At 56.6% G+C, this 15,485-nt stretch overlaps 2 protein-coding genes across 2 annotated transcripts in view; both read left to right on the plus strand.

The window, feature by feature from the left end:
* PTSG_12449 (uncharacterized protein) overlaps positions 1 to 2,934 on the plus strand; it is a gene marked incomplete at both ends in the record, with an annotated part of 4,265 nt that extends 1,331 nt beyond the window's left edge. The window contains 10 exons of the mRNA XM_004991844.1: positions 268 to 286; positions 520 to 641; positions 775 to 878; positions 1,081 to 1,150; positions 1,338 to 1,563; positions 1,842 to 1,927; positions 2,109 to 2,178; positions 2,366 to 2,474; positions 2,637 to 2,774; positions 2,801 to 2,934. Coding sequence (XP_004991901.1) covers positions 268 to 286; positions 520 to 641; positions 775 to 878; positions 1,081 to 1,150; positions 1,338 to 1,563; positions 1,842 to 1,927; positions 2,109 to 2,178; positions 2,366 to 2,474; positions 2,637 to 2,774; positions 2,801 to 2,934 — 1,078 coding nt within the window. The remainder of the gene's footprint in view (positions 1 to 267; positions 287 to 519; positions 642 to 774; positions 879 to 1,080; positions 1,151 to 1,337; positions 1,564 to 1,841; positions 1,928 to 2,108; positions 2,179 to 2,365; positions 2,475 to 2,636; positions 2,775 to 2,800) is intronic.
* Positions 2,935 to 3,022: 88 nt separating this feature from the next.
* Positions 3,023 to 15,485, plus strand: part of PTSG_12450 (uncharacterized protein) — a gene marked incomplete at both ends in the record, with an annotated part of 16,253 nt that continues 3,790 nt past the window's right edge. The window contains 21 exons of the mRNA XM_004991845.1: positions 3,023 to 3,077; positions 3,247 to 3,518; positions 3,721 to 3,798; positions 4,010 to 4,214; positions 4,481 to 4,642; positions 4,809 to 5,105; positions 5,879 to 6,030; positions 7,244 to 7,593; positions 8,638 to 8,989; positions 9,211 to 9,480; positions 9,860 to 10,927; positions 11,066 to 11,236; positions 11,391 to 11,513; positions 11,673 to 11,855; positions 12,081 to 12,155; positions 12,332 to 12,529; positions 12,763 to 12,850; positions 13,022 to 13,389; positions 13,569 to 13,901; positions 14,061 to 14,246; positions 14,526 to 15,395. Coding sequence (XP_004991902.1) covers positions 3,023 to 3,077; positions 3,247 to 3,518; positions 3,721 to 3,798; positions 4,010 to 4,214; positions 4,481 to 4,642; positions 4,809 to 5,105; positions 5,879 to 6,030; positions 7,244 to 7,593; positions 8,638 to 8,989; positions 9,211 to 9,480; positions 9,860 to 10,927; positions 11,066 to 11,236; positions 11,391 to 11,513; positions 11,673 to 11,855; positions 12,081 to 12,155; positions 12,332 to 12,529; positions 12,763 to 12,850; positions 13,022 to 13,389; positions 13,569 to 13,901; positions 14,061 to 14,246; positions 14,526 to 15,395 — 5,856 coding nt within the window. The remainder of the gene's footprint in view (positions 3,078 to 3,246; positions 3,519 to 3,720; positions 3,799 to 4,009; positions 4,215 to 4,480; positions 4,643 to 4,808; positions 5,106 to 5,878; positions 6,031 to 7,243; positions 7,594 to 8,637; positions 8,990 to 9,210; positions 9,481 to 9,859; positions 10,928 to 11,065; positions 11,237 to 11,390; positions 11,514 to 11,672; positions 11,856 to 12,080; positions 12,156 to 12,331; positions 12,530 to 12,762; positions 12,851 to 13,021; positions 13,390 to 13,568; positions 13,902 to 14,060; positions 14,247 to 14,525; positions 15,396 to 15,485) is intronic.

Here is a 15,485-nt window from a genome sequence, read left to right on the forward strand (position 1 = left end):
CTATCTACTCTCTATCTCCAGCTCCACTGTCTGCCCCCGGAAGAAGCGTGTGTGTGTTGTTGTGTGTGTGTGTGTGTGTGTGTGTGTGTGTGTGTGTGTGTGTGTGTGTGTGTGTGTGTGTGTGTGTGTGTGTGTATAGTTTGGTAGTTGCCTGTTTGCTCGTCCGTGATTTTGGTAAATGTGCTGTGCAGTTCGAAGACGACGTTCCCTGGCTTGTAGTTGTGGTTTCGACGTGGCACTGACGCTCACACGTGCGCACGTGTGCAGGCTCATCGTGGATGAGGATGTGAAGGCAGAGCTGCTTGGCTTTGCTGCTCGGTATTGAACAAGAGGCAAAGCAAAGTGGGCGCTGTTCAGTGTCCCCGAACTTCTTGACTTGCTCGCTGCCACACACACACACACACTCACACACACACACACACACATACTCTCTCTCTCTCTCTCAACATCACAATCACACACCATCACAATCACACACCATCACACGCTCTCTCTCTCTCACAATCCCACACGCGCTAGGTTGAATGTGGCGATTGGAATGAGGAGAAGCACAGCGACCCACGCTACTTTGTGGAGTACGACCTCGTTCCCGTCATGTCCCCCATGCTGGAAGCAGCAAAGCAGCACCACATCCAGTGCAAGTGCGTCCGCCTGCTTGACGGCGTTGTTTTGTTTCACGACTTGATTGCTTGCAGGCACTGCATTAGAAACAACCATGTGGTGTAGCTCACGCCGTCGTGCTTCCATCGCATTTGTACGCTGCGCACCTTCCAGGGGCATGACAACCAATGCGGCACAGACAGCGTTCATTGCACTGGCACAAGAGCAACACATGTACGGTGTGGACCTCTACAAATGCAAGGACGAAGAAGGGCAACGTACGTACTGAAGCAACTCCTGTGTTCGCCTGTCATGTCATCGCATCAAACCCGCGCATACATTTGCTGTTGTGCACACACACACGCACACACACACACAAGACGATTTCCCTGCCACTCTTCTTCTCACACACACACACACACACATACACTCACTCACTCACACATCTCCTCGACGTGCGCCTATCTCTTCACACCACAGCGCTGACTGTGGGCGTGTGCCCCATCGGCATCAACCTCTACCGCCAATCCTCCATCATCACATACACATGGTCAGTTGCAGTTGACATGACGTGCACGTGTGTAATATCCCATGCGCACACAACATTGTGCCGTCACTATCCCCCTTTCCACACACACACACACACACACACACACACACACACACACACACACACACATTTCAATGCTTCCACCTCACCAATCTCTCACTTGCTCGTTTGCGTGCACCGGATACAGGAGCCGCATCAAGAACATTCAGTTCAAGCGCCGAAAATTCACGCTGACGTTCCGAAACGAGAAGGAGAAGGGCACTTCCTCCATCACGGTGTCGTTCAGCTCCAAAGTGACGTGTAAGGCGCTGTGGAAGTCCGCCATCCAGCACCACACCTTCTTCCGCCGCAAATCCACGCCAAAGCCCGCCCACAAGCGCCAGCGCAAGGCAGACGCCATCGCCATGAGCGTGGTGAGCTGCACTGTCCGGCTTCCTCTTGCTCGTGTTTTTGGTTGTGGTGGCGATCACTTTGCATGTCCACTACTCCAGCTCCAACGCTTGGCACGTCATGTTTTGAGGGGTGCCACATCAGAATGCCATCTCCCTCCTCCTCCTCCTCCTCCTCCTCCTCCTCCTCCTCCTCCTCCTCCTCCTCCTCCTCGTTCTTGCTTGCTTGCTGGCGTGTGCACGCGAACGCTCATGCAACGTGATCACTTGCTCCTTTCCATCTGTATCTGTTTGTGTGTCAGGGTCCCACACTGCAGGAAGCGTTCCAGAACACCATCAAGCGCTCGTCAACAACGCCACAAGAAGGAACCCTCAGATCCCGCCTCTCGTAAGCCATTCACCACCAAACTCGCAGTGCTGCTTTACGCCCACCTGGTGTTGGTGTGTGCGTGTGTGTGTGTGTGTGTATGTGACTCTGTGTCCACGTAGCTGCGTGATCTGTGTGTTCCGCGTTCACATTGTGCTCATTCATTCCTCGCCTGCACGTGGGCACACTACCACGTCTGCAGTGAGGATGCGTCGCTCACGGTCAACCGTGCCCAGCGCCTTTCTTCCACCAACGTGCTTGGCGAATCATACGTGAGTCAACAGCACGTTGCTGCATGTGCTGGAATCGCATTATGTCTCCTGTCTGCTCGCACTCATGCATTTGTGATACATCACATGCACGCTAAAGCACACATCATTTGCACACTCAAGCGCACATTCGCACTTGCACGCTCACGCACACTCACGCACACATGCACACATGCACGCGTCTTCGCAGCGGACGGTGGTGTTGCACCGCGATGCGTCTGGCTTTGGGTTCACTGTGATTGGCCCTGGCGAGGGCGAGCGACACGCGGGCATCTACATCTCAAAGACACACGGCAAAGGTGTGTATGGTGTTGGCTGTGCACAGCACTTTGAACAGCTCCAAAGTCGTTTACCATCTCAATCATCCCTATTCTTTTCTTCATATCCCTCACGCGCACACGACCACATATGCGCCCTCAAACACTCGCTCGCCCACGCTTGCACACTTTGACTGCATGCAGACAAGTCCATTCAGCCCGGAGACTTGGTCCTGTCTGCCAATGGGATGAACCTGACGCAAGCAACGCTCATGGAAGCGTTTCAGGCGTTTAACCGCGCAAAGCAAATTCTTGTCCTTGACGTCGTACACAACTCCGCAGGTGCGTATTGGCATGTAAACGCCGAGTCTTCTCGATTGCTTTGCATGCCTTGATGTTTCTCTGTCTTCCACACCCACTCACCACACAACAACAACAACAACAACAACAACAACAACAACAACAACAACAACAACAACAACAACAACAACCCAGGCTTTGAGCATGCGCAGAAGGTGTACGCGCCCAATGAGGAGCTGGTGATTGGCTCCAAGGAATTCCAGCGCGCAAGCACAAGGCGGCCCATCAAAATGCTGCAGTCAAGAAAGGAATCTTGGGCAACAGGCATCGAACACAAGATTGACGGTTCGTGTGCGGAGCACGAGACAGTGTCTCTGTTTGCTTTACATGCAAAATGCGCGTGTTTGGCGCTATCAAACGCACACATCTGCACCTTTGCGCGTCCCTCACAACATCAATCCGTATCCCTTTTTGCTTTGCTCTTGGTTGGTGTTATTCGTTGCTTTGCCTGCAGGCACGGTGTACAGCGAGGTGATGGAGGACATCATCCTCGACGTCACGGAAGGGAAGCTGCTTGGAATGTCCATCTGTGGCGGCCAAGACGACAGCCTGGGCCAGGGCGACACCGCCATCTACATCAAGAAGATCTTTGCCCATGGCATTGCTGCGTCAGACGGACGACTGCAGGAAGGGGATCGCATCTGTGAGATCAACGGTGTTCACCTGGACAACGTCACGCACGACCGAGCTGTCGCCGCCATTCAAGATGCCATGCACACGGGAAAGGTGCGAATGTGATGTAATGAGTTGCATGCATGCATGCACTGCGATGTGACGCCTGTCTTAGGGCGTCACCCGACTTCTTTTGTTGATTGAGTTTGATGATCACGTGCGTGTGCACGTGAACGCACCCACAGCACGCGCACACGTATAAGCTCACAGCAACCCCTGTCCCCTTTTTCGTGTGCCATACTGCTGAACCTTGCAGGTGTGCCTTGTTGTGTCGCGGATCGTGGAGAAGGAGAAGGTGACACGCGAGGAGCAATTTCACGGCCGTCACGGGCTCGTTCGTCGATCCCTCTCAAACGTTCGTGACCTGCACTCATCCGCACACCTCAGACTGGGATGCATTATTCATGCATGCACGCCGTGTTTTCACTTTGTTTTGTTGTTGCTGCTGTTTAGGTACACATCTTCATCGCACGTGCCCACCTCCCTCACCACCTCACAACTCGCTCATCACCACCACACACAATGCACAACAACACTCACTGCAGGATGGCTTCGAAGTGTCGTACCAGCGAGGCCGCATTGCTGTCGATGATCTCGTTGTGGTTGAGATTGGACGCGACAACGGCCGATACGGCATTGAACTCGTTGGCAGCTCGTCTAAGCAGAACAAGGGTGGCGTGTTCATCTCTGCTGTTCACGCCGGCACCAAAGCAGCAACACAGGGCGCACTTGCCCGTGGCATGCAAATCAGTGAGTGCTGAAGTGTAACATGACTTGTTTCGTGGTGGCATGAAGGGATGCAGAGCAACTGCGTGTGTGTGTGAAAGGGTGTGTGTGTGTGTGTGTGTGTGTGTGTGTGTGTTAAGCGGCTGTGAAGATCCTTGGAGGACGTGTGCGCATGGTTACCAGCTCGTGTGAGTCATGCCTCTCACGCTCAAGTATATGCTTCCACTCACAACGAATGAATGGCCAATTCCACGCTTCCACAAATACCCTGCACTCTGGGCGCGTTACAGTTGACATCAACGGCTGGCAGGTTGAGAAGGCAACGGTGAAGGAAGCCCAGACGCTGCTCAACGTGTCCATGGTGGATAAGGCCACGATCACGCTTCGATCAAACCCAGACGCATTTGCACGCATTGCACACGAATCCGATGAGCAGCACTACGCTCCACTCGGTGCGTGCATGCGTGTGTGTGTGTGTGTGTGTGTGTGTGTGTGTGTGCGTTGCGTTGGCGTGTGTTGACATACGTGTGTCGTTTAAGACAAGCGTTGTGCTCTCATTGTCTCACTTCATCCTCACGATCGCCGCTCTTTTCAAACAAACACACATACAATGTCCAGTTCCACCTGGCGTGTCGAAGGACAGCCTCCCAGCTGCTCGTGTCGTTGTGCTGGAGCGGGATTCCGTGTCCGACAGCTGGGGCCTGCGCGTGCTCGGCCGCAGCATGACTGGCGTGCCTGCAGGCAACACCGCCATCTTCATCAGCGGCATCATGCCAGACTCCGTCGCCGCCCACAACGGCGAGCTGCAAGCCGGGGATCAGATTCTTGAAGTGAACGGCCTGTGCATGAACGCAGCCACGCACCAAACCGCATCGCAGACACTCAAGACAAGCGGGCTCACCGCCAAGCTCCTGGGTGCGTGGGTGCGCGTGTGTGTTTGTGTGAGTGGTGTCTGGGTGTCTTTGGGTGTGCACGTGTCACGGTATGCGCATACAGTGCGCACAGTGAGACGGTAATGTGTTGTGCTTCTTCCCGCTGCCACACATGCTCACGCTTATCTCTCTCTCTCTCAACCTGCTGCTTTCTCACATACGTTTACTCCTTTCTTTTCAATGCTTCACACACTGTGCAGTTGTGCACAACCCTGACGGCATGAAGCACTTTGAGACAGAGACGCAGAACGCAGATGTTGCCGAGAGCGTGGCAGACTTTGAGCTGCGTGCGCTTCGCATCATGCGTGACGACGCCACCCAGAGCTTCGGCATTGTAGTGGATGGCCCTGATGCGCATGCAGACGACCCAAGGGACGGCGTGTTTGTCACCCGTCTCATCACCCCGCTCGCGCGCGAGTCATCCCTGCAAGTCGGCGACCAGCTTGTGGTGCGTGCCAACAAATGTGCGTGTTTTGTGTGTGTGTGTGTGTGTGTGTGTGTGTGTGTGTGTGTGTGTGTGTGTGTGTGTGTGTGTGTGTGTGCGTGTGCGCGTGCGCGTTTAATGACAGTACGCCGCATAATTGGTTGCTCTGCATTGTCGTGCAGCTTCGGTCAGCACTTCTCCTGCTTCCCATCACATCACTCCATTATTGCTTACCAGCACCACCCCATGTTGCATTCACAATGCCGACAGGAAATCAACTCGGAGAACGTGCTTGCAAGCACGCGAGAGCGCGTGGAGGAGCTGTTAAACAGCAACAACGTGCTCGAGCTGGTTGTCACCACCAACTCCGCGGGCTTTGACAAGTACCGTGACTTCACCGGTGGGGAGGAGCGCCTCGTCACGCTGCAGCGTGGCGCGCACGGGTTTGGGTTCACGGTCTGTGGCCCAGACGCCGAGGGCAGTGGTGCACCTGGTGTGTACATTGCGTCTGTGAGCAAGCATGGCCCGTGTGCTAAGGGACAGGTTGCCGTGGGCGACCAAATCATCAGCATCAACGGCGCCATCGTGAGTAGGAAGAATGCAATGCGCTGCGTGTTCGCATGCGAATGTGTGTGTGTGTGTGCGCGTGCGTGCGTGCGTGTGTGTGTCTGTGTGTGTCTGTGTGTGTGTGTGTCTGTAAGCATGAACATGTGACACTTGATCGCTGCCTGTCCTTCTCTTTGTTGGCAAGGCTAACCTAACCGTGCGTTGCTCGCCTGTGTCCCCCGCCTCTGACCTTCCCTTCCTGTACCGCTATCAACACCACTCCGCCCGCACTCTGCAGACGCTGAAGGCCACGGCGCCGGACGTGGACGAGCTGCTGAACGACTCTGGGCCCGAACTGGTGATGGTGGTGTGCGCCAACCACGCTGGGTTTGAGCCCTACCGTAAGACTGCCCGCAAGCAGCAGGTGAGCATTCGTCGCACGGAGCAGCGCCGCAAGCGCAAGAGCGCGCGGCAACTGCAAGGCGCAACGAAGGTGAAGCACATCACGCTTCGTCGTGACTCCCCAAGCACGCCATGGGGACTGAGCATCTGCGGCCCACAGGACGTCAACGATGACAGCGCAGGCGTCTTCATTGCCACCGTCGCGCCAAGGTAATGCAATGATGCAGTTGTGACAGTGCCCGCACTACTTGGGCCACGGCATGACAAATTCCTTGCTTCCCTCCTCAACCTCAACTCAATCGTGCATGATCATCTCGCTTTGTACATCGACACACGTCACACAAACACATGCGCATACTCCTCTGCCCCCCCCCCCACACACACACACATGCGCATACTCCTCTGCCAACACTCACACACACACACACACACACACACACACACACACACACACACACACACACACACACACACACACGCACACTCACTCACTCACACACAAACGCGCGCGCACAAACACTCACTCACTCACTCACACGTGTAACGCCGCCCCCCCCCCCAAATACATACACACACGCAACAGTGGCGTTGCGCATAAGGACGGCCGCGTTGCAGTTGGTGACCAGCTGCTTGCCGTCAACTCGCACGACGTGCGCCTGGCGAATGTGGAGGATGTCATGAACCTGCTCATTGACTCTGACATGGAGGCAACGCTGTCCCTCGCCACGAACAACGAGGGCTTTGCGCAGTACCGCGATGACATGGCACAGGTGCACCGGGATGTGCGCACGGTCACCATCGACTGCACAGACGCACACGGCCCCGGGTTCTCTGTTGTCGGCGGATCTGAGATGGGAGCTGACATCTTTGTATCTGTCATCCATGTTGGCGGCCCCGCTGAGCGCACGGGGCACCTCTCCGTTGGCGACCAGCTGCTCACCATCAACGGGCAGGAGGTGACGGGATTCTCGCGCCTGCAGGTGGAGTCAATGCTCCAGGCAGCGAGTGGGCAAATCACACTCGATGTTGTGGAGAACGCGGATGGGTTTGCGCCCTTCCGCGAGCAGCTGCGCATGCGTCGCTACTCCCAGACGCCCAAGTTCTTCTCCCCCATGGAGCTGAGACTGATTGAGCTGCCCTGCCACAAGGAGACGGCCGCAGATACGACAACGACAGCGACAGCCGCAGCTGCTGTTGCGACGGACAATGCGACAATGACCACCGCGAGTGAGGCATTTGGGTTCACGCTCACGGGGTTCAGCGAGACTGGCAAAGGCCCGCAGCGCACAGGCGTGTATGTGTCGACCGTTGTGAAGGGCAGCGCGGCTGAGCAGCAAGGGCTGCAGGTTGGCGATCAGCTGATTGAGATTTCTGGCGCGAAAACGGACGAGTGGACCTCGCTGCGCACGGAGAGCTACCAGCAAGCACAGCGGCTGCTGGCCAAGACATGCCTAGTCGCCGACAGCGTCTCGCTGGTGGTGATGGAGAACATGGAGGGCTACCTCCTCTTCAGCGAGGTGACGAACAGCGAGCGCATTCGTATCGTCCTTCCTCGTCCCACGCAGGCCTCGCCGCTTGGTTTCGATCTTGCAGCCAGCAAGCATCACCCACGCAGCGCCCCGGGTATCTTCGTGTCCGATGTCATTGCAGACAGCGACGCGGACAAGGCCGGCGTGCGCGTTGGCCTGCAGCTGCTGGAGGTGAACGGTCACGCCATTGACGAGCTGGACCTGGACGCCTGCTGCACACTGCTGAGTCAGCAGATTGGTGATGTGGTACTGTGCTTCCAGGAGGACAAGGATGCATATGAACGCGTCATTGCCAGCGGCTGCAGCTCTGTGTCTGGCGGTTCCATGGCAGACCTGTACAACCGGGCAACCGTCAACCTGAACAAGGCCCAGCGCTCGAGCAAGCAGGCCTTGATGCAAGGTGAACAGGACGCTGCGGCTGCAAAGAAGCAAGCAGCTGCCACTGCCTTAACGGGTGCTCCTACTCCTACTACGACTGCAGGAGCAGAAGCCGCGACTGGGTCAGCACAGACAACACAGCAGGCGCGTAAGAAGCAGGCGTCATCCTCGTCTGCTTCGTCCTTGCAGGCAGCGGTGGACGCGGTTCCACTTCGCCAAAAAGCAGACGATGCCAGTGCCAGTGCGAGCACTGGTGTCGGGGCCATGAAGGCCGGTCGGCGTCGCAGCAAGCAGAGGCGGCAGTCACGCTTCCCGCCACTTCCGTTTTACGTGCGCGCACTGTACGACTATGAGGCAGAGCATCACTCGCAGCTGTCCTTCAAGCGCCGCGACGTGCTTGAGGTCACCAACGTGTCTGATCGCGAGTGGTGGATGGCGCGCAACCCGGCAACGGGAAAGATGGGCCACATTCCCTCGCGCAACCGCCGTGAGAAGGACTTTATGATGACGCGCGAGTGGGCAGACCTCTGTGCCCGTGTGGAGGAAAACATGTCCAAGCCTCAAAAACGCCTCACCCTCACCAACAAGGTGTGTACGACGTGTGATTTATGTGATGTGTGTGTGATGTGTGATGTGTGTGCGTGCGTGATGTGTGCATGCGTGATGTGTACGTTGTGTGTGCGTATGTGTGTGTGTGTGTCCGTGTTTACGTTGTGGCGCAGGAATGCACGTTTGCTTCTGCCGTTGTTTGCCTGCGCTTCTTGTTTCACTGCATCGCCTCACACGTCCCCTTCCCCGCACACCCTCAGACCCCGGAGGAACGCAAGGCCGAGGCTGTGTCCATTCGCTCATATCAGGTAGTATCGAAGCGCAGTGTTGCCGGGAATTTCAAACGCCCACTGGCCATCATCGGGCCGGAGTCGCTTCGCATTACAGAGGCGGTGCGGCACGTCCTGCCCAACATTGAGTTTGTGCACGCTGTTCCCCATACGACGCGCGCGCCACGCGAAGGCGAAGTGGACGGTGTTGACTACTTCTTCATCACGCGCCAGGAGATGGACGACATGCTCTCCCACAAGGTTTGTTTTGTATTGTCGTTCAAATCTGTGTGTGTGTGTGTGGGTGTGTGGTTGTGTGGGTGTGTGTGTGTCTGTGTGTCTGTGTGTCTGTGTGTGTGTCTGTGTGTGTGTGTGTGTCTGTGTGTGTCGCTGTGGTCCTCCGGATGATGATAGTTTGAATTTTGCGCCAACCACAGGCATGATTTTATGGTGTCGTTGTGTTGCATTTCAATCAAACCGCACGGTTTTTCCACCACCACCACCACCACGACAAGTCTTGTTCGCGATCAACATCGTCACGCCGTGTCCTACTTGCCCCACTTGCTCACTCTTTCCTTCCCTCCATCTCCTCCCCGCTCTCTCTTCCTTGCTTGCTGCCTGATCTATCTGTCTGGAGCAGAAGTTCATTGAGGCTGGGCGGTACAAGGGCAACCTGTATGGCACATCCCTGACGGCCATCCGTGAGCCCGCAGAGGAAGGGAAAGTTGTCATCCTCGACACGCAGCTCAAGGCGATCCAGCGCCTGCAGCAGTTTGGCGACATCCACCCCGTGGTCATTTTCCTTCGCCCGAAGAGCGTGGACACACTGCTCAAATCACTGCAGCAAGCGGCTGCCGCAGACGACGAGGACACGCCTGTCGACAAGTCAACAGCAGAGGCGCTGTACAACGCAACGATGGCCACGGAGGACGAGTTTGATCACCTCTTCACCCACGTTGTCGACACGGGCGTGAGCTTGGCCAAGACAGTCAAGTCCGTCGCCAACATTGTCTTCCACTGCGTCGACGCCACATACTGGGCCCCCGATTTCACCCAGCTGCCGCTCGCACCACCAGCATCGTCGCGCGCTGAGTTGACAGCAGCAAGCTTCCGCGTGTCCCCGCTCGAAGCCGTGGCGGAGGAAGAGGCATCATCAGTGCAGCACGGCGATGGTGATGGTGCTGAGCAGCAGAAGTCGGCAGCGGGCCTGGATGCCATCCCAGAGATCACTGCCGTGTCGACAGAGAAGGCTGTCGACACATCGCCTGCCAGTGCATCACCTCAGCAACAGCAGCAGCAGCAGCAGCAGCAGCAGCAGTACCAAGATGACGGGAGCAGTGGCGATGATGCTGCTGCAATCGCCAAGGCGAAGAAGCGACGGCGCCGTAAGCAGAAGGGAAGATCGCTGGCACCACGTGGCATTGCTCCTGTTACCGTTGTGGTTCGGCGGAACGACAAGGGCTCGTTTGGCTTCAGCGTTGCTGGGGGCATTGAGGATGATCTGCTGCCTGCGATCGTGCTTCGCCCCAACGTCACCCCCCTTGTTGTTCGCGGCGAGCCCCTTGGCAAGGGCGACGAGATTGTGTCGGTGAACGGCGTGAATGTGGCGGGGCAATCGCATGCCGAAGTCATCCGTCTGATCAAGAGCGCTGGTGATGAGGTCACGCTCTCCATCCTCAAACGCAAGACAAACCAGTCCTACAGAAAGGTGTGTGTATGTATGTTTGTGTGTGTGTGCGCGCGCGCGTGTGTGCATGTGTGTGTGTGTGTGTGTGTGTGTGAAAGTGCACGTCGCGGTACTCAACTCACGCTTTGTACGTTTCCAACCTGGCTGGTGACCACCAAGGTGAGCGAGCTGATGGCACTGCCATCGATGGACGAGGATGCGGCGGCGTTGCAAGACCAGGTCAAGAGCACGCTCTACAGCATGACCGTACCCGTCACGTCACGTCCAAAGCAGGAGGATGAAGTTGACGGCGAGGACTACCAATTTGTCTCCACAGCAGTGTTTGAGGAGGTGTGTGTGTGTTGTGTTGTGTGTGTATGTGTGTGCGTGTATGTGTGTAAGCACTTGTTTGTGTATGTGTGTGTGTGTGCAAAGTTCTGTGCTGCACTCTGCTTGCGTCCTTACTCACTTCTCGATGTATGTTCGTGCCATGCCTGTGGTCTAGATGATCATGAACGGGCAGTTGCTTGAGTGGGGCAAGTACAAAGGCCACTACTACGGCACACCCAAGGTCATTCCAAGTGATCTCGACCCCAGCCGCCGCTTTGAGCGCTCCCGCACTTTCAAGGTGTGTGTGTGTGTGTGTGTGTGTGCGTGCGTGCGTGTGTGTGTGTGTGTTTGGTTGGTTGGTTGGTTGTGTGTTGACGTTAGTGACAGAAGCGTGCGCTGTCTCTGCTCACGACATCCTCTGTCGACTCTTCTAATATTCTCATACCTGTGCCGACAGCATGCGATGAAGAACAAGGATCGCAAGGGCACGCGCGTGAACACCGTAATCCTGCAGAGGAAGCCAGAGACGAAAGGGTTTGGTATTGAGTTCCAGGGCGGGATTGAGAAGGACGAGCTGCCAACCATCACGCACTTGAACGACCCAGTTGTTCTCAGTTCAAGCTATGGCAACATTCAGGAGGTGGGTTGGAGGTGACGTGTGTGCATTCTGTTGCGTGTATACGTGTGTGCATTCTGTTGCGTGTATACGTGTGTGTGTGTGGGTGTGTGTGGGTGTGTGTGGGTGTGTACATGCACTGTGTGTGTGTGTGTGTGTGTGTGTGTGTGTGCGCGCGCGCCGTGTGGACTGTCCAGAGCGCATGTATTGACAAATGCACATGCGGGGTTCATGTTCGCTCGTCACTAGGGTGATTGCATCTTGGCCATCAACTCCCTAAATGTCGCCGGCACCACCCACGACAGCGCAATGCGACTGCTCGAGGTACGCGATGAAAAGGGAGGGCCGCATGTGCGTGTGTGTGTGTGTGTGTGTGTGTCGGAACCGATCTCAAGTTTGATTGTGATCTTGGTGATCGTGCTGTTACCTTCCCCTTCCTCGCCTCCACTCATTCCTTTCTCCTCCCCACCACCAACCCGCCATCCCACGCATCGTCACAGGGGGCGGATGACACGGTTGAGTTGTTGGTGCTGTGCAGAGAAGCGCAGAACTGGAAGCACCGACGCTCCATCCGCGAATTCCTGGCGCCATCTGTTCACGATGATGACGCTTTGAAGGCCATCAAGGCCGATGTCCGACGTGGCATGTACAGCCACACCGTCCCGCTTACAACACGCAAGCCCCGCGAGGGCGAGAAGGTACACCAGTGGTGCGAATTGTTTGTGAGTGAGAGTGTGTGTGTGTGCTTGTGCGTGTGCGCGTGCTTGTGCGTGTATGTGTGTGTGTGTGTGCGTGCGTGCGGGTGCGAGTGTGTCATTGTCCGCTTTGCGTGCATGCATGTCCAACACCACTTCCGCTTCCAGTACACACCAATCCAATGCCTCTCCCTCCCCCTCGCGGTTTGTTTTCGTTTCCGCCCATCCCTCTGCAGCACGGCGTGCACTACTTCTTCGTGTCGAAGGAGGAATTCGAGGAGATGATTGAGCGGGACGAGCTCTTTGAATGGGGCGAACGCAACGGTCAGTAGCTGTTTTGCTTGATTGTGTTTTGCTTGATTGTGTTTTGTTTGATGTTGTTGCCGTGCATTTCCCGGTCATCTTGCACTTGTGCACACTTGCTCACACACATACACCTACACACACACGCTCACTCGCACACACACACACGCTCACACACACATTCAACGACAGGTGTGTACTATGGCACGCGCAGGTCCGCTGGGCAGAACCAGACGGACGGCGGACTGATTCGATGCACGTCGCTGACAAAACGGTCCAGTGCCAAGGATCTGGCCAGGCCCACGCTCGTCACGTTTAAGCGCGGCCCAACCGGATTTGGTTTCAACATCGTGCACGTGCGGGAACAGCCTTGCCCAGGCATCTACATTTCGCACGTCAAGCCTGGCAGCCCAGCGGATGAGCAAGGCGGGCTGCAGGAGGGGTTGCAGGTGTTGGCGGTGAACGGTCAGGATGTGGCCAGTGCATCGAAGGAGGAGGCATCCGCTGCGCTCAAGAGCACCGGTGACTACATCTCTCTCCTCGTTCGCACCAACCCACAGGTGAGCAGATGTGTGTGCGTGTTTGTGTGTGTGTGTGTGTGTCTGTGTGTGTGTCTGTGTGTCTGTCTCTGTGTCTGTGTGTTTGTGGGTGCGTATTGCGTTTTTGCGTATGTGCGCGTATGCCTACTATTCATGTACCACAACAACACTTCTCACGCAAGGTTTCCTCTGCTTCACAGGGCTACGCTGGGTACAAGCGTGCGCTGCGCCGTGACAGCTACCAGCAGGCAGCCGACATGGAGTCACGCATCCAGCGGATTGGCGGCACAAACGTGCGCATCGTGCACGTCGAGCGCACTGACAAGGGCTTTGGCCTTCGCATTGCCAAGGACGATGACTTGGGTGTTGTGCACATCACAGAGGTGTTGCCTCAGTGCCAGGCGCTTGACATTGCGACGGGCGATGCCATTGTGCAGATGGACGAACACCCTGTGCAGGATCTGCAACACGAAGAAGTCTTGGATCTTCTCAGGCGCAAGTCCAAAGTCTCATTTGTGGTCGTCTCCCTGCCGGTGAGCGTCATAGTGTGTGTGTGTGTGTGTGTGTCTGTGTGTGTGCTGCACCCATACGACGTGCCCCAAGCAAAGCTATATGTTTATCATCACCATCATCATCCATTTTCCCCACTCACCCCAATGCATGCACGCGCGCCCGCCCATTACAATCTGTAGTCCGTGTCTGTTGTTGAGGACGCCAACGCTCATGTTGAGAATGCAGCCACAGCCGCCGAGCGCAGCGTGCATCTTGTCAAGCGCGGGCAGGGCTTTGGTTTCACGGTCGCCTCTGATCCCGACACGGGATTGCAGTCACGCATTGCCAGCGTTGTTGAAGGCAGCGTGGCCAGCGATTCGGGAATGGTGAGTGTATCTGTGTGTGTGTGTGTGTGTGTGTGTGTGTGTCTGTGTCTGTGTCTGCGTGTGTGTGTCTGTGTTGTGTCTGTGTCTGTGTCTGTGTGTGTGTCTGTGTGTCTGTGTATGTATGAAACCGTGGACTTTGCTAGTTGCTTCCTGTCAGCGTTCACTTTGCCTCTACCATTGCGCATTGAAGTTTCCTCGCTGGTCTCACCCCCCCCCCCCACTTCGGTCTGTCCATGTCACACTCTCCTTCTCCCACCGCACCACCGCTACTGCCAACAGCTGTTCTCTGGAGACCGCATCCTGGCCATCAATGGCGAAGACGTGTCAAACATGATTCACGAGGACATCATTGCGTGCCTGCGTGCGTGCGATGAGCTTGACCTGCGAGTCACAAGCGACACCGCCCCTCTCCCCGCTGCCCTGACATCATCGCCAAAGACACCATCACGTGCGCCGTCGAACGACGTGACCCCTGCGCGTGGACAGCTACAAACAGCGGCTGCAGCGACGACGAAACAAATGCTCACTGTTGGCGGGCTGGATGCGCTTGATGAGGAGTCGACGACTGACGGGTACGACAACCTCGGGTCCATCTATGGTCGCGCATCGACAGGGACAGGTGCACGCACCAAGGCAGCGGCGGCAGCAGCAGCGACAGCTGCACAGGACACACACACGGTTGAGGTCGCACGTGGTTCGGCAGGCCTTGGCCTGACCATCATCACGGACGAGGAGCTTGGCATTGTGCGGGTTGCGGGACTGGTACCAGGTGGTGCTGCCGACGTGACGGGCATGATTGAGATTGGGGACCGCATCTTGGCCATCAACGGCGAGATGACGGCTGGCAAGTCGCACGGTGGCGTGGTAGACATGCTTCGGCAGGGCGACGCTGTGCAGCTGGTCGTGTGCCGCGATCCAACACCGCTGCCAGAGGCGGACGAGGAAGAGGAAGTGGCTGGCGGCGAAGGCGCCGTGTTTGGCGGTGGCGGTGCGGGCCACGATGCCCATCACCCCATTGAGGAGCGGCGTGTTGTTCTGCACAAGAGCGAGCTTGGCTTTGGCATGCGCATCTCCTCTCCCTCCGACAACGACGTCGGCGCGTGCGTCACCACCGTTGTGGATGGCGGACCAGCCGCAGCCTCGGGCTTGGTGAGTGAGTAGTGCTTGTGTGTGTGTGTGGTGGGGGTGGGGGGGTGGTGAGTCGTTCGTCGTTCGTGTGTGTCGTGTGTGTGTGTGTTG

This window comes from Salpingoeca rosetta (genome assembly GCF_000188695.1).
Source record: "Salpingoeca rosetta unplaced genomic scaffold supercont1.18, whole genome shotgun sequence".
NCBI lineage: Eukaryota > Choanoflagellata > Craspedida > Salpingoecidae > Salpingoeca > Salpingoeca rosetta.